Raw genomic sequence first — 25,925 nt, 5'->3', positions numbered from 1 at the left:
TCGAATGCCCTCCCATCAGAGGTCAAGGAAATAAACTATTTGACTTTTAGAAGGCATCTGAAGGCAGCCCTGTTTAGGGAAGTTTTAATGTTTGATGGTTTATTGTGCTTTTAATTCTGTTGGGAGCCGCCTACAGTGGCTGGCAAAACCCAGCCAGATGGACGGGGTATAAATAAATCATTATTATTAGTAGTAGTAGTATTATCCTCAGGGTCTCTTCCAACTTTACAATTCTAGGATTCTAAATAGGAAATACACTTTCAATAATAATAATAATAATAATAATTTTTATTTATACCCCACCCTCCCTAGCCAAGCCAAGACCGGGCTCAGGGCGGCTAACACCAGGTATAAAAACAATTGATTGAACTACAACTTAAAAGCAAGATTAAAATAGAACATTAAAATGCAGCCTCATTTCAGCAGGAACTCAAATCAAAAACTTTTGGGGGGATAAAAACGTCAAGTCTTCACCAAGGCCAGCTATCCAGACTGGTCCTAATTCCAGACTGGTTCTAATTCTTGTTTCACATTTTCTGCTCTAGGAGTCAGCTGGGAACGGAAGACAGAAACCTCCACTAACTTTAAATCTTCGGGGCAAGGAGCCTTTAAGGACACGTAAGGAAAGCGAAAGCAATAAAGCTGCTCGCTCATTGGCACATTGGCACAGCTAAGCAGGGTCTGGTATGGTTTCAAATTGGATGGGAGACCACGTTTCGAGATTCTTGCATTGCAAGGGGGTTGGGCTAGATGACCCTCTGTGTCCCGTCCCAACCCTACAATTCTGACAGCCCCACGAGTGAGCGAAAGCAGCTCAGCAACCCCGTCCTGCAACAGCGCCAGGGCAAAAGGCTAAGACCAGCTGCGCGTGCGCAGTGCGCTCTGCTGCGGCGGGCGGGGGACAGAAAATGAAACACTCCGCGAGCTCTCTCCTATGGGGATTACGTCAGGGAGAGAGAAGAGAGCAGTGATTGGCCCGCTCCCTTTAAAGAGGCCGGCACCTCCCTCACCCAATCCAGCCGCAGTCACGCCTTATTACACCTGCGCCAATCCAGGGGGCAGAAGAGAGTTTATTGCGCTCAGAACTCTATGGTTGAGAGGAACGGGGTGTGTGTGGAGAAGGTAAGGGGCGCGGGGAGCGCATGCGCACGCCGCCGTCGGCCCACGCTCCTGATTGGTCCGCCCGGCTCCTCGCTCCCTCGCGCTATCTCGCTCTTCCTCTCCTCCGCCGCCGGCAGCCGCAGGGTCCACTTATTAGAGATACAGCGGAGTGAGGGTCAAGAGAGGGGGGGCGGGCCTTAACCCGGAAGTGGTGTCGCAGGGGGGAGGGGGGAGGTGGTGAGGAAAAAAGAAGACGAGGAGGGACCCGAGACGTGATGGCCGCCGCCGGCAGCTCTGTGTGAGAGCCCTCATTCGACCCCCCGGCCTCTCTTTCTGCCCGAAGTGGACCTGCCCGCCTCAGGGAAGCAGCTGCGGCCGAGCGGGAGCGGGGCGACTCTCCCTCCCCTGACTGACAGGCAGACACTCAGACTTCCAGCTGTTCCCCTGCGGGCTTCGGCCTCCTTCTCCTGCTGCTGCTGCCCTGCCCTGCTCTGCTAGGCGTCCCCTCGAGGCCTCCGTCAGTGTAGGGGGAGCAGTTTGGAGGTCGCGAGCCTGGTTAGGTCGTCAGTGTGGGGAGGGAGGTGGAAGGGGGGCGTCCTAGTGAGCTCAGGTGTTTGGTGAGGCTTTCCTTTGAGGAGGGAGAGGCTGAGGGGTCTGCAGGGACGGGGGGGGGAAGGTTTTCCCTTTTTGAGGTTGGGCCAAGTGGGCTTCAGCCGATTAAGGGGCGAGGCTCCTTAGAGACCCTATGGGACTCTATAGAAGGGAAGGTTTTCAGAGTAGGGCTAGGTAGATACTGGGAAGAACTGGGAAGGTCTTTTTTATTTGGAGGGTTCATGGTCTTCTATTTGAAGGGGAATTGTGTGTGTTTTAAAGTGGGGGAGGACCGCGTATTTTGGCTGAGCTCTGGGAGAGGCTTCTTCTACCCATTCAGTTCAGATAGATCTGTATAGCACAGGTCGGGAGAGCAAATCCTTGTGCGTTTCGGGCTCCTTTGGTGACAGGATTGTATTGGGGCCATGCAGGGTTTCCAAATCTGGGTTAGGTGACAGTTTTAATGCTGGGAGGTGAGGAGGGCCTGGTAGCGCATGAGGTGGAGGGTCTTACAGGGTGTAAAGATTGAACTTAAGCGGCTTCACGTTGCTGGAAGAAAGAAGCACTTTGTGAGGGCTTGAATGGGAGGCAGTTTTCAAGGAGCTCTAGAGAATGGTGTTGAATTTTGGGTGTCATATTGGGTTTCCCTGCAGGTAGTTGGCTTGTTGGGTGTGGAAGACTAGTAGTCTAGTAATTAGACTGGTAGTTAATGAAACGGGTTGCAATTAGCCTGTGTAGCTTGGGGTGAGACAGTTCATCCCGTATCCGCTGTGAATTTCCCTCCATCTCTCCTTGGTGCAGTTCTCCATCAAGCGCCTCTGATGCCAGAACAAGGCCCCAGAATGAACGGTTTCTCTCTGGGCGAGCTATGTTGGCTCTTCTGCTGCCCACCTTGCCCCAGCCGCATAGCTGCCAAGCTGGCTTTTCTGCCCCCAGAGCCCACGTACACTGTGATGCAACCAGAACAGCAGGAAGGTGGGGCTGCTTCAGTGGGGACGCCGACAGGTAGCTGCAGCCTGCACTTGACTGAGCGGGCGGACTGGCAGTATTCCCAGAGAGAGCTGGATGCCGTGGAAGTCTTCTTTTCACGCACAGCCCGGGATAACCGGCTGGGATGCATGTTTGTACGCTGTGCTCCTTCTAGCCGGTATACACTGCTGTTCTCCCATGGCAATGCTGTTGACCTGGGCCAGATGTGCAGCTTCTATATTGGTCTAGGCTCCCGCATCAACTGCAATGTTTTCTCGTATGATTACTCTGGTTATGGAGTGAGCACTGGTAAACCATCTGAAAAAAACCTTTATGCAGACATCGATGCAGCTTGGCAGGCCCTCAGAACAAGGTAAATGGCTGTTGGGTAAACATGCCCATGAAAATGGTGGAGGGTATTTCTAATTTCTTTGGGGCTGCTTGTTTGACCCTATACTTTTCCCTTGTTGTGGAATCACTGTAAACTGGCCTCCTTTGATGCAATAAAGTTGACCACTCCACCCGTTTTTTGTGATGATGAGTTACATGACCTCAGAATCATACAAGCTCCTGACATTCAAGGGAGTTTATGTTCCTTGAACGGCAGCCCCCCATCTTTTTTAGCGAATCTCTCCTGAAACTGAGAGGGTGTTCAAAAGCAACTTGTAGCATAGCATTGCAAGCTACAGTTGGAGTGGTGGGGAATGCTTGGGGTCTTAATTGAACCTAAACTATCTTTAGATCCTAGATTTTGGAAGGTGGTGGTATTCTTGACTTGCTGCTCTGATCATGGAGCAAGAAATGCTCAATGTAAAAACATGGTGTTAAGAAACATAAGGAAAGCCCGGCTGGATTTAAGCCCATCTAGTCCAGTACCTTGTCCTCATAGTGACCACCACAAGCAGGCCTTAAGTGCGATAGCCACTTGTGATTTCTGGCAACTGCTATTCAAACGCATACTGCTTCCAGCAGCGGGATAGAACATAGCTTGTTGTATGTACTCATGACAGCTAAATGGTACAAGAGAACAGTAATGGCTAATTATTATACATCAAGATTTCTTTGTATTCTTGGACAGTGCAGCAGGGTAAAATATGACATTTTAGAATGCTAGTAGCATTTTTTTGTTTAGTAGCATTACCAAGGATTAAATGTACCAGTTGCATCATTGCATATTATGATGCATCTTCAGCACTGAGGTGGGTATGGGAGTACCAGAGCTGGTGTGCTGCACTCTTCAGAGTTCTTAATCTATTTAGTACGTGATGAACTTATGCAAAGACCTTTCACCCACACAGTCTGTCTATTTTTAAAAGATCCAAAGTTCAGGTACATTTGATAACTACCTATAACAAGGAAGTTTCTATCAGTGTTTGTTTCTAGGGCTTTGTCTTTACTTTAGATTTAGTTCTTGGCAGGTAGTTGATGGTGTAGTTTTGAGTATTTGCTCCAGCGACGCCAAGACAGATCTTGCCCTCAATGCAACTTGTTTGATTTGGGGCTTTGAGCATAAATGTTGAAAGGCTGTGCTAGACTGGCTGCTGGCTGAGAAGACCAGTTACTTGGAGGTAGGAGTCAGGGGCAGTATGCTTCGGATTACCAGTTCCTGGAAAGTTCAGGAGTGGCATGTGCTGTTGTGCTCAGGTCCTACTTGTGGACTTTCCATAGGCATCTGGTTGACCACTGTGAGAACATGATGCTGGAAAATAAGGGCGGCTGGCCTGATCAAAAAGCCTTTTCTTATATTCTTATGTGTCTTACATGTTTCCTTGCAGTTTCTCAATACTGTATACAGACTTTTCACTCGCAAATGGAAACCAGTTTATTGTCTTGTAATTTTGTTCTCTGTGAAAAAAGTGAAAATGTTGTTGACTTTGCTTTGTTTACTGTCCCAAGCATTTAAATCAGGTCGGGGGAACCTGTTGCACTCCAGATGTTGTTGGTCTTCAGCTTGCACCATCCTCAGCCAGCATGGCCAAGGGTCAGTGATGATGGGAGTTGTAAGCCCAAAACATCTGAAAGGCCAAAAGTTCCCCATCTCTGATTTAAACTCATTTAAACTGGGAGGCTCTTGAACCCATCATTGCATGTGGAAACCCAGGTTGTATAAATGACTGAAAGTGTTCTTCTTCCCCATTCCTCCCTCCAAACAAACATACTTATCCTGATGAGACAACTGTGACCTTTCAGCTCAGAAAGATTTGTTTTCACCTTTATGGGCTTGAGATTTGACTAGTGGGAGAGGTTGTCTTCAAATACATGACATTTTGTCTTTAGCTTTCTTTAGGATTGACTTATCTAACCCAGGAAGCATGTTCCTCATGAACAGAATAATCAGTTATGTAATTAACACAGGTTATGCATGTGTTTGATGTAATAAGAAACACTGATAATCCATTCAGTTTGAGAAGAGGCTAACTGAGCAAGGGAGGCTCTGTGTCTTAATTGAAAATGAATGTTCAGGGAGTAGTCAGGGAGGGATGGAATTTGAACAATATTAGAGGGCAGAAAGGAGCCCATAGGGGATTTGGGACTGGATTCACGAGGAAGGACATTTGGCCACTGAAACATCTCAAATCTGTGCAGTCTTGTCTTGAGTATTTGGCGGTGGGGTGTATTAAAACAATTGTGTGCCACATTTTTCCTATGAATGGCATGCAAGCTGACTACTAGCTAATGACAGAGGCTGCATTCACATTTTTAAAGGAAGCTATCTTGCTAATATGGCCTTTTTGTTTTTATATGATTCTTGGCATCTGATGAATGTACTGTTAGAAGCTGGTTTCTGAGATCTGGTAAATTTGTTTTTTGTAAAGTTCTATGCCTAATTTCCTCTAGTCATTCTTGGTACTTTATTTTAAGATTCCTGAGTGGGTTTGATGGACCCATGTACTGTTCATTGGCATCAAATCTTGATCTGGTGATTTAAAGTGGGCACACACCTTTCTGCCTTAAGCTGTTTAAAGGGCCACCCTTGATACTAGCCTGCCTGTGCTTTGAGATGGGCCTTGGGGGCTCTACTGGTTTGCCAGCCAGTGAGTTCTCATTGGGATAGATGGGCATGAGAGAGATGGTATTATCAGCAGTAGCCCTATAGTTACAGAATTATCTCCCGGGTGGTGTATATAAGGCACCTTATATGAAAGCCTTCAGGCAGGCACTAAGTTATTTCAGGTTGCATTTTCTAAATAAGTGCTGTGATCCTATTGATTTTTAGTGATGTTTAAATGGTCTTTAAAAGCAATGGTGTGTGACTGGTTTTATGACTTAGCTGGGTTGTTTTTTTCATGTGTATTTTTGTGATTTGTAATTGTATTTAGTCTTGTAGAAGCCAGTTTCTGAGGACATTTATTCTAAAAAGCAGATTATAAATGTTGTAAATGCATAAATAGAATGTAAATGCTTTCCCACTGAAAGTTCCTTGTCTAGCAACCTTCACTTGTGCGACATTAAAGGCTTAATTTAATTTAGGTCACGCTGCCTCGATTTGTTTTGAAGAATGGAATACTTGGGTGTATGAGTTTAAATTGTATGTTTTGATTGTGTGAGGAAATTCTTGATATGAAAAGTAATCTCATAACAAAATTGCCTGCTGTAATAGATTTTTGTTTGTAGGCTTATGGTGTGTTTCAATAATACCTCTTAATGACATTATGTGAACAAGTGAAGAGCATTTCAGCCTGACTTGGAGAAAATTAAATCCGGCTTTTGGCCAAGGTATACAGTTAACTACAATCTACTTAGGATTTTTTACATTGCATTCTTGAATGCATTTGAATTCTTTGGGACTTTAACAATTGCCTCTTTCTTTCTACTGCAGACAATATAAAATGGCATCGTATTCATTATTTGAGATTGTGATCTTTAACGTCTTGACTAAACTCTGCATCTGGTTTTCAGTGAGTGGAAAATAATTTTGGTAGAAATATAAAAGTACCTTAGGCTAGCTGTGTGTTATTGTGCATAAATGATGGCTAAATAGGTGCCTATCGCCTATTCTTTGTCTCCTCTCACCCCTCGTAATAGAACAACAGCTTGCACTTAATTTTCTTCCATACTTAGCATTTATATATAACACAGATTATGCATTTAATTGCTCAACTAAATTTCCAGAAATTCATTATGCGTGTAATCATTCCATTGAGATCTCCCAAGTTGAATAGTAATAAATAGAAGAGTGATAACCCTTTAAGACAGCTGGCCTATATTTTTGTTACAGTTAAAGCTGCAGTCCTGTATACACTTACCTGGCAGTAAGTCCCATTGAATTCAGTGGCACTTAGCTTCTTCTGTGAATATATCTATAAGATTACACTGAATATGTGGGTTTTAAGAAATTAAATGCACATAGTTACTTGGAGCTGTACCTAGTTCCCTATGACTAGTAACAATCTCTTGCAAGCAACCAAACAGGGAAACTTTTGCTAATCAGAGAACTGGTTCTTTCCCCCCTTTGTGGCATCAGTCTGTCATAAATCACTAATATAAGTGCAGGTGGGCTAGTAAACCTTTGTGGAATCTTTCAAGGCTGCTTGATATAAGTGCTAACAAAACTTATTATAAAGTTAAAAGTAAACCACCAGTCATTCACATTGTCAAGGCATTAAAACAGGTGTGGGGGACCCTTGTAGTCCTCAAGGTGATTGTTCATCCCAGATCATTGGTGAGGCTTCCTAGGGTTGATGAACGCTGGAATCCAATAACATCTGGAGTGCCGCAGGTTTCCAATTCTGCAATAGAGGGAGGAAAAGCCTTAACTCTTCTTTTTAATGAACTGAGAAAGGACTTTAAAAACAAACTCAAAATTTCCTAATTAAGCATGATACCAACTGGTTGCTTAAACAACATATTAACCATGTCTAAATAGAGCATTTTTTTAGGGTCATAAATAAGTCCTTTGGTCATAAAACTTAAAAATATTCTTTAGTGCAAGGGGAAAGATAGCAAGGCTACTAAGGAAGACAATTTGCTTGGAGTACAGTTTTAAATTCATTTATTTGGAAATGTCCCTTTTCAGAATTTCTGCCAAGTAAACATTCATAGAATTCTATTGTAGGTATTCAGAACTTTCCAGTAGCAAAGTCTGGTGGTTAATGGACAGATCAGTGTTTTCCTATGAGATGGAAAGAAAATGATCACCATGTTGTCTGGTGATGAATATTTATGATTCTGCTTCTATGAAATGGAGTATAATATAGAGCTCAGGTAGTTCAAGGTATAAAATAAATGGAACCAGGACTCTTTGCAAGTCCTGACTAGTGGTTACACATGGTTGGGGTCAGTCTAGCTCTAACACTGCACCATGGTTAACTGTAAGCAGGGAAGAGACTGCAGCATGTTTCCCATTTCCTATCCATGGTTAACTGGTAATAGAATTGTTGGAAAGGGACCCTGATGGTCAACTAGTCCAACCCTCTGCAATGCAGGGATCTTAACATATGGTTCCCTATTCAATTCGAAACCATACCAGACCCTGCATAGCTTTCCAAATGTGCTAGCAGTTTTATTGCTGCCCCATAGCCTATTCTCACATCCACACCAGACCTAAAAAGAAACACGACAGGCAAGCTCTTAAGTCATGTTGCAGCAAAAACTTGTTTGCGTGCTAAATTAGTAGAAAGCCCTAGTCCCTGTGGTTTTTTAATAACAGGTTTGTGCCGTGGCGTGTTAACCTGCCACATGCCAAGAGGGCACAAAGCAGTTTTCAGAAGCACTTGAGGTTGTGGCATGGGGAAAAACAGCTTCATAATATCCCTTCCAAATGATACTGAAGGAGGTTATGGCCCTTAAGTGTGTGGAAACAAAAACTAGGCTTTAGTCATTTCTGCTGGTCTTACTTTTGAAGTACCAAGAGGTTGTTAGAAACCAACATAGGAACAAATACAGCTTGCAATATTTGAGTGTTGTAGTGTGTTTCAGATCTAAGGATTTGGGTTCAGATGCTACCACAAAGGCAACTCAGCCGAGTGTCCTTCCACAAGCGCAGTACAATACTGTAGTGGGGAAGAAGAAACACCATGTAGCTGCCGAAGCTCTTTTGCCATGGTCCCATTCACACTACCGTGTGTCCAAGTGTTGCAAGCTAAATTAGGCATTGCCAAGCTACACTAGTGGCCACAATTGTGGAAACGTTTTGGAGAAAGTGTATTTCCAAAGTTTGATGGCTCATAACACCATTTTGTTTTGGAGTCATACCATAAAATTATATATCAATGGAAAGATAGTTTAATGAAGAATCTAATGCAACAAAGTTTGTTCAATTACCTGTATTCTATCAAAGCCAGATGACACCTGATTGGCTCTCTAAACACTCCTGTTTCTGGTTATTTGGCAATATCTTTTGAAAGAATACAGATAATTGAACAAACTTTGTTGCAGTGCATTCTTCATTAAATTATCTTTCCATTGATATATAATTTTATGGTTTTACTCCAAAAGAAAGTGGTGTATGAGCCATCAAACCTTGGAAATACATTTTTTTTCAAAAGGTTTCCACAATTTTGGCCACTAGTGTAGCTCCTCTCTTGTGGGTGCCTTCCTGAAGGGAAGAGCCAGGGCTTTTTCGGCCATGGCTCTGATCTGGTGGAACACTCTGTCACAAGAGACCAGGGCCCTGCGGGACTTGACATCTTTCCGCAGGGCCTGCAAGACAGAGCTGTTCCACCAGGCCTTTGGCCAGGGCACAGCCTGACTCCCTCCCTCGGCAATCTTCGCGGAGCTCTGGCCCAATGGTTGCCAGTGGCTTGAATTAATTAATTTTATAATGAATGATTTTAGAGTGTTGTTTGTGCTGTACTTTTGTACTGTTTTATTGTTGTTAGCCGCCCTGAGCCCGGCTTCGGCTGGGGAGGCCGGGATATAAATAAAATTTATTATTATTATTATTATTATTATTATTATTATTATTATTATTAATGATCTCATGCATCTGTTTTATAGACGGCTTTAAGAAAAGGTGCTGTTTGTTCACTTCTAGGAATTAAGTACTTATTTTCTTCCAGACTAGTCTTGTAGCCTTTTTATTCATCATGGAATAAATTGATTGTGTCGTATACACAGTAGCTGACCATTAAATGTACATCAGGAAATAGCTGAGATGGCTGGTTTTAGGCCTCAGAGAGATGGGTCCTATAGAGTGAACTTTTGGCCTTCCAGCTGGTAGTAGATGTCATCAGCTGAGTTGTAATTGTTTATAGCTGAGTTTTGTTTCTGTTTTTTTGTTTAGAGTCCAGGATTGGGTCCTCATCTTGTTTCTGCTCTGCAGACTGGACATAGAAACCTCTCAACTGCACCTTGCATACAGTAACTCACTAGAAATCTGCAGCTGTAGTACAACAGCCTGCAAACTGTAGGAGAGCCACGTGCTTTTGACCAGCTTGATTCCTCAAGCATTCAAGTTGCCTAGATACAAGCTTCTGAAAATTGCTGGATTGGATATCTTGGCGAGGTCTGCATCTGGTTTCAAATGCCTAAATACTCTAGGACCATAACTTCAGATTGCAGACAGGCTGGCTTGATAGCACCAGCGTGGTTTTGTTTTAGGGCAGCTTGATGAGAACTGTGTAACCGAATACACTTCCTACCTGTAAATACCCTTGCTTGTTACAGGCTGCTGTGAGCCACTTAAGGAAGGTAGAGGGGCTTCAGAGATTGCTATGTGAGTGCAGTTTATGACTGCAGAAAACAACACTACTTTGCAGGTGGCAGAGGAAAGTAGGAACTGCCAGTGTGGTGTAGTGGTTAAGAGCGGTAGTCTCGTAATCTGGTGAACCGGGTTCGCGTCTCCGCTCCTCCACATGCAGCTGCTGGGTGACCTTGGGCCAGTCACACTTCTCTGAAGTCTCTCAGCCCCACTCACCTCACAGAGTGTTTGTTGTGGGGGAGGAAGGGAAAGGAGAATGTTAGCCGCTTTGAGACTCCTTAAAGGGAGTGAAAGGCGGGATATCAAATCCAAACTCCTCCTCCTCCTCTTCTTCTTCTTCTTCTTCTTCTTCTTCTTTAGCTGGTAGGCTATATTTGGCTTGTGGGCAACAGGTTGGGCAGACCTTCTGCAGCATACTTAGGATTTCCTAGTACTTGTATGGAATGTTCTGTAAATATGGATGTCTGTTCTTTTCAGGATGTAGTAGTTATTCCTTCAGGCCCCCATAGGAAGACATGGGCTACAATTTTGAATAGCAAAGTGGGATGGATTAGCACTTTCTGATTAACTGGTAGGATTAACCAGACATATATTATACAGTTGTAGCTTGGTTCTCGAACAGATTGGCTTCCGAACAAATCAGCTCCTGAACGCTGCAAACCCGGAAGTAGGTGTTCTGGTTTGTGAATGTTTTTCAGAAGCCAAACGTCTGACATGGCTTATGCTTGATTGCAGGAAATTCCTGCAGCCAGTCAGAAGCCTGGTTTTCAGACTGTTTCAAGAGTCGAACAGACTCCTGGAATGGATTAAGTTCGAGAACCAAGGTACCACTGTACAAGTAATCAAGGTTACAGTAAAGTGAATCACATATTGGTGATAACTGATGTCAGAAATGTTAATATGACCAACAAGCATGGCAAGGGTTGGTAACTATTGTTATGGATGGGGGTGGGGTAGGAAAAGGCTTGCATGTTTTCAGAGAGAAGGGGACTAGCTCACTAGTCAAAATCTACTATAGTGAGGGTGAAATACTACTAGCAGTACTAAAGGAAATTTGTCCCAAGCTTCTTGCATATGATTATCAGCAGTGGTAGATTATCCATAATTGTTCTACAATGCTTGTGTTGGTCAGCTAACGTTAAAATTCCTGAAAGTATACTGCATGACCAGTGAAGCAAAATGATTCAGGCAAGTATATTGAATGTTATAATTCAAAATCAGTTCTTTAAGTGTCATTGCTTTAGTAGCTAAAACAGCAAGAGCCCCATATGAGGAGATATCAGTATCGTTTATTGTCATTTAACTCTTATTTTGTGTTGTATTTATATACCTAAACCTAGATTGTGGATTTTTCTTCTTGTAGTATTGAATTTATTCTGTATTTGTTGAATAGTTGGGTTTTTGGTTTTTTTCATTTTTGAAAGTACAGTGGTACCTCGGTTTATGAACTTAATCCATTCCGGAAGTCCGTTCTTAAACGAAAAGAGTTCTTAAACCGAGGTGCACTTTCCCTAATAACGCCTCCCACTGTTGGTGCCCTTACACCATTCGGCCTCTGTTCCTAGACTGAGGTAAAGTTCGTAAACCAGAACACTACTTCCGGTTTTGCGGAGTTCTTAAACCGAATAGTTTGTAAACAGGGCAGTTCTTAAACCGAGGTACCACTGTATTTTGATGTTATGAATGTTTGCTGTAAGCTGCTTTGGGCACAGCTCATTGTTGAAAAGCAGCATACAGTGGTACCTCGGGTTAAGTACTTAATCCGTTCCAGAGGTCCGTACTTAACCTGAAACTGTTCTTAATCTGAAGCACCACTTTAGCTAATGGGGCCTCCCGCTGCTGCCGCGCCACCAGAGCACGATTTCTGTTCTCATCCTGAAGCAAGGTGCTTAACCTGAAGCACTATTTCTGGGTTAGCGGGGTCTGTAACCTGAAGCGTATGTAACCTGAAGCGTATGTAACCTGAGGTACCACTGTATAAGTAAATTTAATCAGTTTGCAATAGTATAAAAAAACTTCGGGGGGGGCGAACCCTGCTTAATCAGAACTGAAAAAGGTTGGCTGACTGTTGCATGGATAAAAACTGGATGGGAAGGAAATCCATCATTGTCTGGATATATAATTTCCTGGTTCACACTGAGAGAAGCTATTTTTAAATGTCCTAGGGATAGAAGTGGAAATTACCCATAGAAATCAATTGAGAAATCCAAGATTTTAATTAACTGGGATTGGGCACTTCAGGACAGAAGACTATCTCTTCCTGGTTTTAGTCTGTTACGCACCACATTTAGTGGTGGTTGTGTTCTAAGAATAAAAAAATCTACAGAAGTTGCTAGGTAAAGGTAAAGGTACCCCTGCCCGAGCGGGCCAGTCTTGACAGACTCTGGGGTTTGTGCGCCCATCTCACATCTATAGGCCGGGGGCCAGCGCTGTCCGAAGACACTTCCGGGTCACGTGGCCAGCGTGACAAAGCTGCATCTGGCGAGCCAGCGCAGCACACGGAACGCCGTTTACCTTCCCGCTGGTAAGCGGTACCTATTTATCTACTTGCACCCGAGGGTGCTTTCGAACTGCTAGGTTGGCAGGCGCTGGGACCGAGCAGCGGGAGCGCACCCCGCCGCGGGGATTCGAACCGCCGACCTTTCGATCGGCAAGCCCTAGGCGCTGAGGCTTTTACCCACAGCGCCACCTGCGTCCCTCACAGAAGTTGCTAGTTCACTTTAAAAAAAATCTGCCCATTTATACAGTCTTAAATTGCTGTCACAATACCGTCTATTGGAAAGGAGAAAAGGCAGCAACTTTTCGGTTGGTAAAAACTGAAACATTTTTTGTTTCAGGCAAATGATCTGGTTACAGAGACTAAGACTGCTACACATAGGCAGGTTACTAAAGATATTGCATATACATGTGCTCAAAAAACCCATTCTGGTTTCCTGGAGACTCTTGATTTACTTCTACAGTGCTTTTTATACTTCTAAATCAAGGGGGAAATATATTCTCAGAGCACTATTTACCATAGGTGAGTGGCTACTTAAAAGCCAGAGAAAGTGTATTTTTATAAGGAATCCAAATAGCAAGACTGTTTAGAGACACATGTTTCCTATTTCAGAAAACATCGTGAATTCTGCACTTTCCTAAAGATCAGGGAAGATAACTTTGTCTGGGGGTATCTGTTGCAGAAAAATTCCCCAGAGAGTAGCTTTGTATAGAACTCATACACCAATCCAGTTAAAAGTATATAATGGAATGTAGCTCAGCTCTTCTGAATTATTGATACTTCGGTCAGTGAAGGGATTCCTTAGTGACCAGCAAATCCTTGCTGCCTGTGGTAAGTAAGCTTTTCTGTTGCTAACATTCCTTTGCTACAGGGCATGTTTAATTAAATGCAACTAACTCAGTTAAAGTGAATTTAGTGCTCTGTGTGTGGTTTTCTAAATGAAGCTGCGTACATTGATATGATATTAGACGATGTTTATCTTCTCGCTGTTCCTTGGAAAATGAAGCCATAACGTTAGGGAAGTCGTGTAGTAAAAGTTAATTCATAAGACATGCACAATCTCTCTTCTCTATGCATTTAATTTTGCTCTGACCTTCCCACCATCTGCATAAACGCCTGCTAATTTTGGAATACACTTCATTTATCTGAATTGGACTGTGGTCCTTGCAGGTTTACGCCATACTAAATTTGTTAGACTTTAGGGCAGGAGCGGGAAGCCATTTTCACCCCCAGGGCTGCATTTCCTTTTGGGCAGCCTTCCAGGGGCCACATACCTGTGGTGAGGAGGGCCAGAGGCAGAACAACAAATGTGAATGTTATCTTTATACAGTAGGGTAATTTCTGCACACGTTCCCATACCTCTGTCTGCCCTCCACCAGACAAGCTAGAGGCATGATCAGAGTTCAAGAATGTATTTACAGTCAGGCAAAAACATTAATGGAGGGGGGAAAGCAGGACCTGTCAAAGGCATGGCAGTTCCCTTTTATCTTGTTTATACCACTGTTTCCTCTCTGCTTTACTGTACAGCATCTCAGCTACTTGTCTAGACTTAAAGTGTTAAATCTCCAGGTGTACATTTCACACATAAGGCAGGAGTCAAATGAAAAGAAAGTAAAATTAGGGACTCAACCATTGCATCCTTATTTGTCGGACTTGGAACTTTTAAGGAAGAAAATGCTTTGATAGTCTTTCCACCGGAGTCTCCTTCATAGCAGAATAGACAGTCTTCTGGTGTCAATGTAGCTTCATCACAGCAGGGTTACCTGGTAGCATCAGCAAGGATATTTTTCTTTGAAGCACACAAGTATATTTTGTAGCAAACCAAACTAACTCTTCCATTCATTCGTATCATTAAGAGAAAAACACCCAAGCACCGCAGTCATAGTCGTATTTACTTCCTAAATAAGCAGCTAGTGTAAATGTGTGTGTTATGCTAACTGCCATAGAGCAAATACACAGGAATTGAGCGCAGTACGCCAAGTTCCGTTTTAATATACCAATGCAGAAAGAACAGCTGTTTTCCATACCTTCTGGTTCTCCCCTGGTCTTGCCATGTGAACTCTGCAGATCTGTGCTGTGCATTCAACACAAGAGAAGCTGCTTGCACAGTCATAGGTTTTGGGGGGTGGGGGTGGGGAGGGAATTCACTTTCCCCTGGTTATTTATAGCAGGAGGCATTCCATGTTTTTGTTCCAAGTTAGTTTGTGGTTTCCTTCTGTTTCCAGCCAGTTCCAGACTTCTGCTTGCGGCCCTACAGGTTTCTACCATGGTGTCATTGTGCATCCCCCCTACTCTTGCATTGGTAGGTGTGATAAGTGCTATGCATGGTGCTTGTGGTGCTTGCACAGCCACTGGACTCTCTCTTAGTGGTGGCGGCGGTGGTTTGGACGTAAGTAAGGATTTTCAGGCCTAAGTGGGAACTGTGTATCGTCTCTCTTCCTCCCTCTGCACTATGGACCAAAACTGGTTCTGGGCTGCAGCTTTCAATATTAGCAGAACTTAAGCTGCTTCAACATTCTGACCCCTGTGCTTGAGTAGGGCCAGCTGAGACGGGCTCTCTTAAGATAATTATTGTTAATGTTTGCATTTTTTCCGTTTGCCAGTCAAATGAATTCATTCAATCTAGCTCTCTAAAACCTTTGGAGTGCAGGTTAGTTTTGTTGTACAGATACAGTTGAAAATTGCCGTAGACTTTTTCAAGATTGGCTTACTTAGAAGATCCTAACTTAGTGTACAGATTTGACTGGCTATTTCCTGATTATACATTTTCATTCCCATTCCAAGGATTCACATTGTGATAGTACCTTAAAAACCTGTGGAGGGTGTGGGGCAAAAGACACTTGCCTGTGGCCAGCTCTCTATGTCACCAGTAACGAAGTCAAAACAGCTGGGGGGTTTTTATACAAAGAAAATGTTGTTGTGGCAACAGAGATGGCATAGACATTTGAATTGTGGACATTGTGTTTATGCTGTCTCAAGGACGAGGATGGCTCAGCAAGAAAACCTAGTAATTTTTAAGTTTAAATGCTGTTTCCATTAACCCATGGGTCACAAATGCTTTTAAAACTTACAGTAGGGACCAATAACCAGTAGATCCAGGGCTAAATCTGACCCACCTAAGAAGTGCTTTCCAGTTCCCTTAGTCCAGGGCTGGGAAGCCTGTGGCCCTCCAGATGTTTTGGATTAATCCAACAAAACCTAGAGGGCCATGGGCTCCTCATACTTGCCTTAGCCAATCCAGAAGCATTGTGTGGTGGGGAGGGGTGATATATATATATAATTGATTTATCATAAGCATATGTACAAGCACATAATCGTACAAAGAATAACAGAAGTGTACACAGAGCATAATCAGTATTAAAAAAATTTGTTATAGAGATGCAATTCCATATAGCTAAGATTTTAAGACGACTCTATATAGCCCAGCCACAATGAAGAGTGAGTCATGGGAGTAGTAGTACAGTGGTACCTCGCAAGACGAATGCCGCGCAAGACGAAAGAGTTTTCCGTTTTTTGAGTCGTTCTGCAAGACGAATTTCCCTATGGGCTTGCTTCGCAAGACGAAACGTCTTGCGAGTTTGTTTCCTTTTTCTTAAAGCCGCTAAGCCGTTAATAGCCGCTAAGCCGCTAATAGTGAAGCAAGCCCATAGGGAAATTCGTCTTGCGAAGCAGCTCAAAAACCGCAAAACCCTTTCGTCTAGCGAGTTTTTCGTCTTGCGAGGCATTCGTCTTGCGGGGCACCACTGTAAGTTATGGGAGGATTAGCATAATTAGATAAAGAAAGAAGGGATCTGGAGACAAATGTTGTTGAGTAATAGTCACTATCATTGAGAAAACCCAGGTCCAGAATTATTGACTCTCCTTACATTCCCACCACAAATGAATGAATGAACCCTTTCCCCACACCCCATCCAACAAGAAGGAGACACAGTATTCATAGTATGGAAAGGTGTCTAGTGCCATCACACAATGACTTTAAGAATGGCCGAAATGGACTTAACCCATAATCAATCCCATTCTGCCTCATTGTGTGGGTTCTGTGGCCATGAGACTGACTATAGCAGTCTCTTTTGCAGAGATGGCTCTTCCCCTGCTGTGACTTCAGTACAACTAGTTTCTGACTCAGAGTAAATAGGGCAGAAACACTGTTTTTCAAATGGAGGATATGAATAAAGGGTATGCTACTCTGAAATAATTCGTTGATAATTCGTGAGTCTAACCAGTATTGGCTAGCAACAAATATTCAGATTCGCAACTTAATCTCCATCAGAGCAACGTGCATTGGGACATGGCTGGAGGCTTTGAGCTGAATTGGATTGAACCATTCCAAGTGCACCAGAGAATCACAGCAGTCTCTAAACTGAAGAGTTCTTCCGATATTTCTGCAGTTACGGTTCTCAAGACCTATAACTTAAAATGTGGATCATTATCATTTAGGGCTGAAAGAGTAAACGTTCTTCCTTCACGTGCATCCCATTGAACTTGCTGAGTTTTAATTACACCTGAGGTTAGGCTGTGTGATGGTTATATGTAGATTTGTGGGGTGGTGTACACATGCTTGATGATTTCTCTGCAGTTGATGATAGGCAGCTGAATGTGTGAACCGTCACTCCATTGAAAAGCATTGCATTTGAGAAGATGTGCCAGTTCTGCTGAGGATTGTTAGCTATGTGACAGCTCCCTCAAACATGCAACTTATCGCTTGATATGACAAACACTCAGTTTGTGCACCAGACCAATGTTTCTGCAGAATTGTGCAGTTCCCTGTTTTTTGGAATAAAAAAATGTGTTCAAATGCTGAAAAGAATTATTAGAGGAAGCAATAAAGTACATTGGAGCAATGAACCTTTTGGACCTTTTCCTTCACCCCTTCTACTCTCTGGCTGAACTATGTATAAATAATACCTTGTTCGTAACTGCAGCCAGCCTTTCTCAACACACTGTTTAGGATACAAAGCTAAAGAGTAAACTGTAGTATCTTTCCACTGTGCTCCTCCCCCCTTCCATATTTTTTAATGTGCTCTCCATCTGTTGTTTTTGGGACTGTTCTGAGGAGATGATCTTTACAGGAGCAACTCAGTTGCATACCCATAAATTTCAACCTGGACATTCCATTGGGTTTTCTGTTTTTCTAAGAGACAACAACCCTGTTGATTCAAGGAAGGTATTTTTAGTAGCTACTCAGCAAGTCTCCTTGAAAATGCACTGGGCACTCTCTCTAAGATAGACCACCAAAGAGCTGACTAGGACAGTCTGCTTCAAGCTATACAGCGGGTCAAATGTTTTTGTACAGGAGCAGCACTCTAAAACTTCCTTGTTGAATATTCAGTAGCATCTGGGAAGCTGTCTTGTATACCCCCCTCAAAAAAAAATCCTGCATTATTGATTATATAAGATATATTTGCTAAAATTTTGTCCTGCTTATGGCTATTTACTCTTTATGTAGAATTTATGTAGTTCTTTCTTCACAATGTATCTTCACAACAGCCTTATTAAATGGATAGTGGTTTCCATATTGCAAGCAGGGAAACTGAACAAGGAATAATTATTTGTTCAAAGCCACTCAATGCATTAGTAAAGAATTCTGAGTGTTGCTTCTTGATCATAAGTATTGAAAATGGAAGTCTATGGAAGCCAGAGTGGTGTAGTGGTTAAGAGCGGTAGTCTCGTAATCTGGGGAACCGGGTTCGCGTCTCCGCTCCTCCACATGCAGCTGCTGGGTGACCTTGGGCTAGTCACACTTCTCTGAAGTCTCTCAGCCCCACTCACCTCACAGAGTGTTTGTTGTGGGGGAGGAAGGGAAATGAGTATGTTAGCCGCTTTGAGACTCCTTTGGGTAGTGATAAAGCGGGATATCAAATCCAAACTCTTCTTCTTCTTCTATGTTTTTTAATGCACTTGCTTCCCGGAACTTTTTCTTATTGTTGCACTAAGTCAGTTCGCTGTCAAGATCTCCTTTGCTTTCTTGCTTTCCTTTCTTTGCTCAGCTCTCTTTGTTTTTCCACCTGCATGTGGGGCTTGGAAGCTCCAACAGCTGTGGGGGTTGACCATACAAATCTTTTGCACTTGGCTAAAACTAAACACATTTGAGCAGCAGCAGTACAGTTGGTGTCCCTGACCTCAAATGCATTTCTACTAATGTGGCTATATATTAAATTTGTTTATGCAGCAAAGCAGCTGCTTTTCATGGTCCAAGTCAAAATGGCAGGTCTTGTCCAACTGCAGGCTTGATAGTCTCCCACCGTATTTGTTTCCCCATGTGCATTCCTGTTTCTGTATCCCAAGTGGGCAAGTGGGTGTTTTACATATGAGCTCTCACGCAGAACTGAAAGCACTAACAAGAGTACTGAACACTTAAAATATCATATATCCACACAAAACAAGAGTAACCAACGTGGTATCCTCCAGATGTTGTGGACTACAACTCCCATAAGTCCCAGCTAGCAACATCTAGAGGGCATTGTGTTGGCTGCAAGGACCTTCAAAATCCCATGAATTGACAGTTTAAAAAAATAAATATGAATTTTACATCTAGAGAATAAAAACACCAGTTCCCCTTTCCTGGAATACCCTTTTAAAAAAAAAAACAACAAAAAAACAAAGACAAAATACACTTCTCTTTTCCTCTTTTCTGTGTTTACAGGTATGGGGTCAGTCCTGAGAACATCATTCTGTACGGACAGAGTATTGGAACCGTTCCCACTGTGGACCTGGCATCTCGGTATGAGTGTGCCGCTGTAATCCTTCACTCGCCCTTGATGTCTGGGTTGCGAGTAGCTTTCCCGGACACTAGGAAAACATACTGCTTTGATGCTTTCCCAAGGTATGTGCAGAACTTGCTCCCAGGAAGCCATTGTTCATTTATAATACTTAAATTGGACATGTACCTTTCAAAATGGCAACAACTAAGCAAGGAACATGGGTACATTACGTAACCAAGAGTAGATGTAGTGGCCTCAGGAATATCAGCATATTAGAGGGTAGAAAGCCCCCTGTTCGGTGGTGCTTTGAGGGTTTTTTCTTCTAGATATATCCTTCATTTAATGTTTATCATGAAGTATGTTGGTGGTGATTTAATGAGGGTGGCCTCATTGGGAGTAACCACCTGCAAAGCATACCAGGAGGGTTCCATGTTCACTGCTTGGCACCTTCACATTATTTATTAAATTTACATTCCTCCCTGAAGGGTGCCCAGGGTGGCAAGTAGCATAAAATCTGCTGAAACCATATCCAGCATACAATAATGAAAATGATCTATAAAAATCACAGTGCCTAGGTGTAACTATTCCCTTCAAAAGGCCTGGGGAAATAAAAGTGTCTTAAAATTCTGCCTGAAAGTAGTCGGGAGAAGGGGACTGCCAGATTTTCCATGGGAAGGGAGTTCCAGAGGCGGTGAAGAGCAGAAAGTGACCTCTGAGACTGTGGGAAGACGCTGGCAGCCAGAGTTGATCATGCTTGGCAAGATGGGCCAGCATTCTGGGTCAACAGAAATATCTTCAAATGTTCACATATTGCTATATACTTCTTAACTTGAATTGGCATCTTGAGTGTGGATCCACTGCTGACCTTTGCAAACCAAAGGTATTCTGTGTTTCTCCTGTAAATGCTTTTCGCGTGTTCTTTAAAAATATTGTGGGGTGTGCCTTTGTTCCACTTTGGAGGGAGTGGGGACTGGACTGGACTGGAGAATTGTGAAGAGGATATGTAGTTCAGCTTGTATTGACCTTGAAGGTGAGAATGGTGGGTGTAATTGCATGCAACTTGTACCGGTGGTTGAATATTAGTCAATGACTGGTTACAAAAACCATTTCTGCCTCCATAGTAGGCACCCACTTCAGTATGGATGTTCTAGTTCCACCCCCACCTTCAGAATATGAAAAGTCACTTAGCTGAACTGGTTTCCTGTGTCTTGTTCTGAGGGAATGCATAGCACTTAATAGACTCTCTGGTTAGCAAGTTTGAAATGGTCCAGAGCACAAGCATTTTGGTTGTACAAGATCCACTGAAATGAATGGGCCACGCTTTGAGAACCGGAGCTGAACTGGAGCAGTTCATCCATTCTTGGAGGGACGTTTCTGGTGGGGTGCGCTGGGATTATGTGCTTTTGCTATCGTGTCTTGGTATAATTCCTCTGCCCTCCTGCCTCTCTAACAGTTACAAATATTTACTATATGACAAATTCTTCCTCTGAACATTCAGGCTTTTAAAAATTATTCACAAGGTTTGGAACAGAGCTTGGATGAAATAGGCCAAGTCAAATAGGAGGTGAAAAACATCAGGGCAGAGACAGCGGAGGTATTATATCATTCACTTTCTATTTTGCTTTCTTAAGAGCTGTTTCTTACCAGTGGTCTGAATTCACTTGATCTGTTAAATGCTTTGGTACTTGAACGAATGCCCCCCCCCGCCCGTCCTTGTAAGAGAGAGAAAATTGTTCATTGCAGTTTACACAGAAATCTTTTGTGTTTGCTGATGTCCGATAGTCTCTGTAGATTTCTCTAGCTGCAGAACGGTGTGGTTAGGAATACCAAGTGAGGCTAATGTGCTTTCTGAATGCTGCGTTCCCAAGCAGCTGAGCTGGCAGTGGGATGCCTTCCAGTGGTTTTGCAAGCTGTAAATATTGTTTTGCTGAAATGCCTGATTAGGGATGAATGACACTAATTATGGAGAGACTTCCCCCCTCAAGTTTTCTAAAAGTGAGGACTGACAATCTTGCTGTTAAGTCTTTGCATACATAATTTCATTAAGTGTTATTAATACATGTATGGGAGAATCCCACTTGTGGCTGTGTCAAGGATTCCAAAACGTAAGTTAGCAAGGGTAAGATACATTTTAAAAGAAATATATATTTGGGGAAGGATCCCTCTGAGTCCTCACTGCATCCTCACACCAGTTCACTACCCTGTTATAAATAAAAGACATAGAACAGTGGTTCCCAACCTGTGGCTGGCAGACCTTCAGAGGGCTGTGGGGTTATCCCAAGGGGTCTGTAGCAGTGGCACAGGACAGTGAGTCCCTTGAGTGGTAGGGTGGAGGCTAGAACCAGGACAGGAGGGCAGGTGCTGAGGGCTGGGGTGCCAGCAAGGCAGAGGGACAGTGGTGGCTAACTTTGCCCTTCATCTGAGGCGTGTAAGGCACTTTGAGTGTCAGGCTTTTTGGTGCAGGATGTGTCCAGTGCTGCCATCCATTGGGGGCTCCTTGGTCTCCCTCCCTTGCCCAGAGTCTGCCCTGCCAGCAAGAATGACCATCCATCCAAGATGAGAGCAACCCCCATTCTTCATTCCCTTTGGCTTTCCCCGACTGCTTCCATGCTGCTTTTCTTTCGCACTGGTGCCTCCAACAGAATGATGCATAGTGAAACTGGCTGGCACAAAGAATCGAAAAGGAGCTGCATGCTGTGGTAACATCAGGGGTAGCCAGCTGGGAACCCAGGTCATGGCTCGGTGGTAGAGAAAATCAGAAGAGCCTGGCTGCTGGGTCAGGCCAATGGCCAATCTAGTCCAGTGCCCTCTGGGAAGCCTGAAAGCAAATATCCTGCTAACCCCCTCCTCCCTGGTGGGAACAACATCTAAAGTTTTGGCAGAATGCTTGTCTCGTTTCTTCTGTTCTTCCCATTTGCTTCTTGCATGGACATCAGCTGCTGAGTTGTACAAAGAGAGACTTCAGACAGAGACTTTGATGTTGTGCACACTGGGACGGAGAAGGTTAAATGGCCCCTTCCCTGTTCCCCATTTCCTGTGGGAGTCAGGAGGGACAGCCATTTCTGCCAGCACCCTTTGCTCAGTTAAGAATATGGCCTCTCCTTAATAAAAGCAATAGCCGTGAGCTGACATCCAGCCCTCCATGCTGTACTCACAGAGAGGGCTGAACATAATATTTTGCTTTCTTCCTCTTTAAAGATTCACAAGAGGTTCTTGCATCTCCCACAACAACTGCCCATGGTTGCCTCAGAGAGGCCTGCCTCAAAATCTGAGAACTGTGAGCCTCCGATGACCTCCTTGTATTAATTCTGTTTACTTATTTACATTGTGAATTTCCAAAATCCACTGCGAATCTCCAAGTGGCTTCTTAGAAAGAGCAGCTGTAGCCTTCCTGCCAGGCACAGTTGGACAGTGTTGGCAGAAAAGAATGAACAAATGGCACTTTCTTTTTCGGGACATATTGATGGAAAGACACAGAGCGTAAAGCTCTGAACATGAGAGTAGTCTAATTTAACAACAGCAGCATGAATGCTCATCCGGGCTTTAGAAGCTTCAGAAGTGGCCAGGCTGAATTAGCCATTTCTCCTTCTAGAATGCTGGAAACAGATGACAACAATTGTGACTTGTGTATCCCTCTGGCTTTTCAGTTACCTGCCAGGAGCCCTTTTCACAAGAATAGTAGATAACACCAGTCATTGAATTAGACCACCGTCCTGCTTCCTCATAATGGTCCACAAGATGTCTCCAGAAAGCAGGGAATGAAGACAGTTGCCCTCTCCTGCTCTCTCTTCCTCCCTCCAGTTGTTTTTTAGAGGTTGTCTGCCTCTGAAATATTGAGTTTATATATAGCTGGGCCCTGTTGCCCCATATTGTCTCAGAGCAGGGCCATAGAACATACCCAGTGCTCTCCTGTAGCTGTTTGTTGCGAAGGAGCATCTGCAGTGGAAGATGGAGTTATCTTTCAGGTGCTGCTGCTGAGGAATCATAGAATCATAGAATCATAGAGTTGGAAGAGACCACAAGGGCCATCGAGTCCAACCCCCTGCCAAGCAGGTGCACATCCTGGGAGTCATTTTTGACTCACAGCTGGTCCAAAATGGAGGTGCAGGTCAATTCTGTGTCCAGGGCAGCTGTCTACCAGCTCCATCTGATACGCAGGTTGAGACCCTACCTGCCCATGGACTGCCTTGCATGCTCTAGTTATCTCCCACTTGGACTAGTGCAATGCGCTCTATGTGGGGCTACCTTTGAAGGTGACCCGAAAACGGCAGCTAATCCAGAATGTGGCAGATAGACTGGTGACTGGGAGTAGACGCTGAGACCATATAACCCCAGTTCTGAAATACCTACATTGGCTCCCAGTACGTTTCCGAGCACAATTCAAAGTGTTTGTGTTGACCTTCAAAGCCCTAAATGGCCTTGGCCCAGTATACCTGAAGAAGCATCTCCACCCCCATTGTTCAGCTCAGACACTGAGGTCCAGCGCCGAGGGCCTTCCAGCGGTTCCCTCTCTGTGAGAAGTGAGGTTGCAGGGAACCAGGCAGAGGGCCTTTTCGGTAGTGGCGCCCGCCCTGTGGAACACCTTCCCATCAGATGTCAAGGAAATAGACAACTATCTGACTTTTAGAAGACATCTGAAGGCAGCCCTGTTTATGGAGGTTTTTAATGTCTGATATTTTATTGTGCTTTTAATTCTGTTGGGAGCTGCCCAGAGTGGCTGGGGAAACCCAGTCAGATGGACGGGGTTTAAATTAATTATTATTATTATTATTATTATTATTATTATTATTATTATTATTATTAATCTTTCCCAGAGTTTTCCAAAACAACTATGACAAACTTGGTTTTCTCTGGTTACTGAACTTAACCAGTAATGCTTTTCTGGTTTTTGTCTTTTACATCCTCAGCATTGACAAGATCTCTAAAGTAACCTCTCCTGTCCTGGTGATTCACGGTACCGAAGATGAAGTAATAGATTTCTCACACGGTTTGGCGATGTATGAGCGATGTCCCCGGGCGGTGGAGCCCCTGTGGGTGGAGGGGGCTGGCCACAACGACATAGAGCTTTATGCACAGTACCTAGAACGACTAAAACAGTTCATATCTCACGAACTCCCCAATTCCTGAAGAAACCTACTTGATCTCTTTTCCTTTTCTTCTTTTTTTTTTACCTCAGTTAACTGTGAATGGAAGAATTTACCTGTTTTTGCACATGCATTAACTGGCTTAGCTGTAATAGCTTTATACTATGAATAAATGCCCTCTCATTAGGGTTTATCCAATCAGCTCTTGACTGTCTTTTTATATCAGGAAACTGTTCTAACAGTCACTACTGTAATCCCAATTGTTTTTTTACCTTCAACATGCTAGAAAAGCTGGGAGTTTTAGAAGGGGTGCTAGCTAAACTTGAGGGATACTACTTAATCTAGCAGTTATAATACTTCCAACTTTTTCCCTACCCAACCCTTCAAGTTGCTTGTCTTATAATGTTTTTACTTTCTCTTTGAGAAAAAATCTTCCCACAATCTGGAATGCAAGAAACCTGGATGATAGCTTCCTACTGATTTATGGAACCAGTCTAAGAGCATTCTCCATGTAAAATTTCTAGCTGTGCTATTGTAACTGGAAAGGTTTTTTTGTGGTGATTTCTCATTGTGTTTTTTTCTTTGTTTTTTGCCAACCTTCCCTTCCTAAGTAAATTAATTAATGAAAATTTCCCGGGGTCACAGATTTCTAAATGGGGCTAATTCTGAAATGACCTTTCACCAGTTTTCTGCATATTTACAAAATATTCCTAAAGGAATAATGACTGAACGGCTAAACCCTTTAATTCTTTTTACTTTTTAAAAAATGTGTAAATTTACTAAACCCAGTTATTCAGATGATGTTTACACTCTGAATAGAAGCCAACTTTGGCATTTCCTTGTGTAAAGCATTCCTTATAGAGGTTTTTAAAAGTATTGTACATAAGTGTATTTACATTTATGCATAACTCCTGATTGGTAGTTTAAAATTTAAGTCTAGTTAACAAATTCTGGTTTGTATATGAATACATTTTGTTAAAGTTTTTATCCCTGCATTATTTTGCTATTAAAAGTTTTATAAGATTTCCAGGACAACTAAAAATATTTACACATTTGTTTTTGACAAATTTATGTAAGAAACTTTCATTGAAACTGATCCTTTTTGTTTAGGGGAAATTTTTCATTCTCTGACACTGGAATCGCACAGAATATGCAAGACAATTAAATCATGACACTAAGAGGCCTGAGGTTTTTTCCCCAAATTGTACGGCCTTAAATGTACTGTAAGCCTCTGATTGTTGTAAAAATGGATTGCGATGGATTATGGTTTGTGTTCTTGTTGCCAGAATGCAACAACAGTGATTGTAATGGAATAAAGGATGCATGGAATAGAGAATACT

General features: G+C 43.2%; 1 protein-coding gene across 1 annotated transcript; it reads left to right on the top strand.

Moving 5' to 3' along the window:
* The first annotated feature begins 1,303 nt into the window (after positions 1–1,303).
* ABHD17C (abhydrolase domain containing 17C, depalmitoylase) lies at positions 1,304–25,921 on the top strand. Its single transcript, XM_082198815.1, has 3 exons — positions 1,304–3,034; positions 19,444–19,623; positions 24,409–25,921. The coding sequence occupies exons 1-3, from the start codon at positions 2,514–2,516 to the stop codon at positions 24,626–24,628; spliced, it is 921 nt and encodes a 306-aa protein (XP_082054941.1). The 5' UTR covers positions 1,304–2,513; the 3' UTR covers positions 24,629–25,921.
* Positions 25,922–25,925: the final 4 nt, after the last annotated feature.

This window comes from Podarcis vaucheri (assembly GCF_965113315.1).
Source record: "Podarcis vaucheri genome assembly, chromosome: 14".
Classification (NCBI taxonomy): Eukaryota; Metazoa; Chordata; class Lepidosauria; order Squamata; family Lacertidae; genus Podarcis; species Podarcis vaucheri.
This window is presented reverse-complemented; position numbering and strand designations above follow the sequence as displayed.

Excerpts from the sequence above, each read along its gene's own strand:
- ABHD17C (XM_082198815.1), top strand. The coding sequence starts at position 2,514 with ATGCCAGAACAAGGCCCCAGAATGAACGGTTTCTCTCTGGGCGAGCTA. Across the intron at positions 3,035-19,443 it reads TGGCAGGCCCTCAGAACAAG|GTATGGGGTCAGTCCTGAGA; the intron begins GTAAATGGCTGT and ends CTGTGTTTACAG. Across the intron at positions 19,624-24,408 it reads TGCTTTGATGCTTTCCCAAG|CATTGACAAGATCTCTAAAG; the intron begins GTATGTGCAGAA and ends TTACATCCTCAG.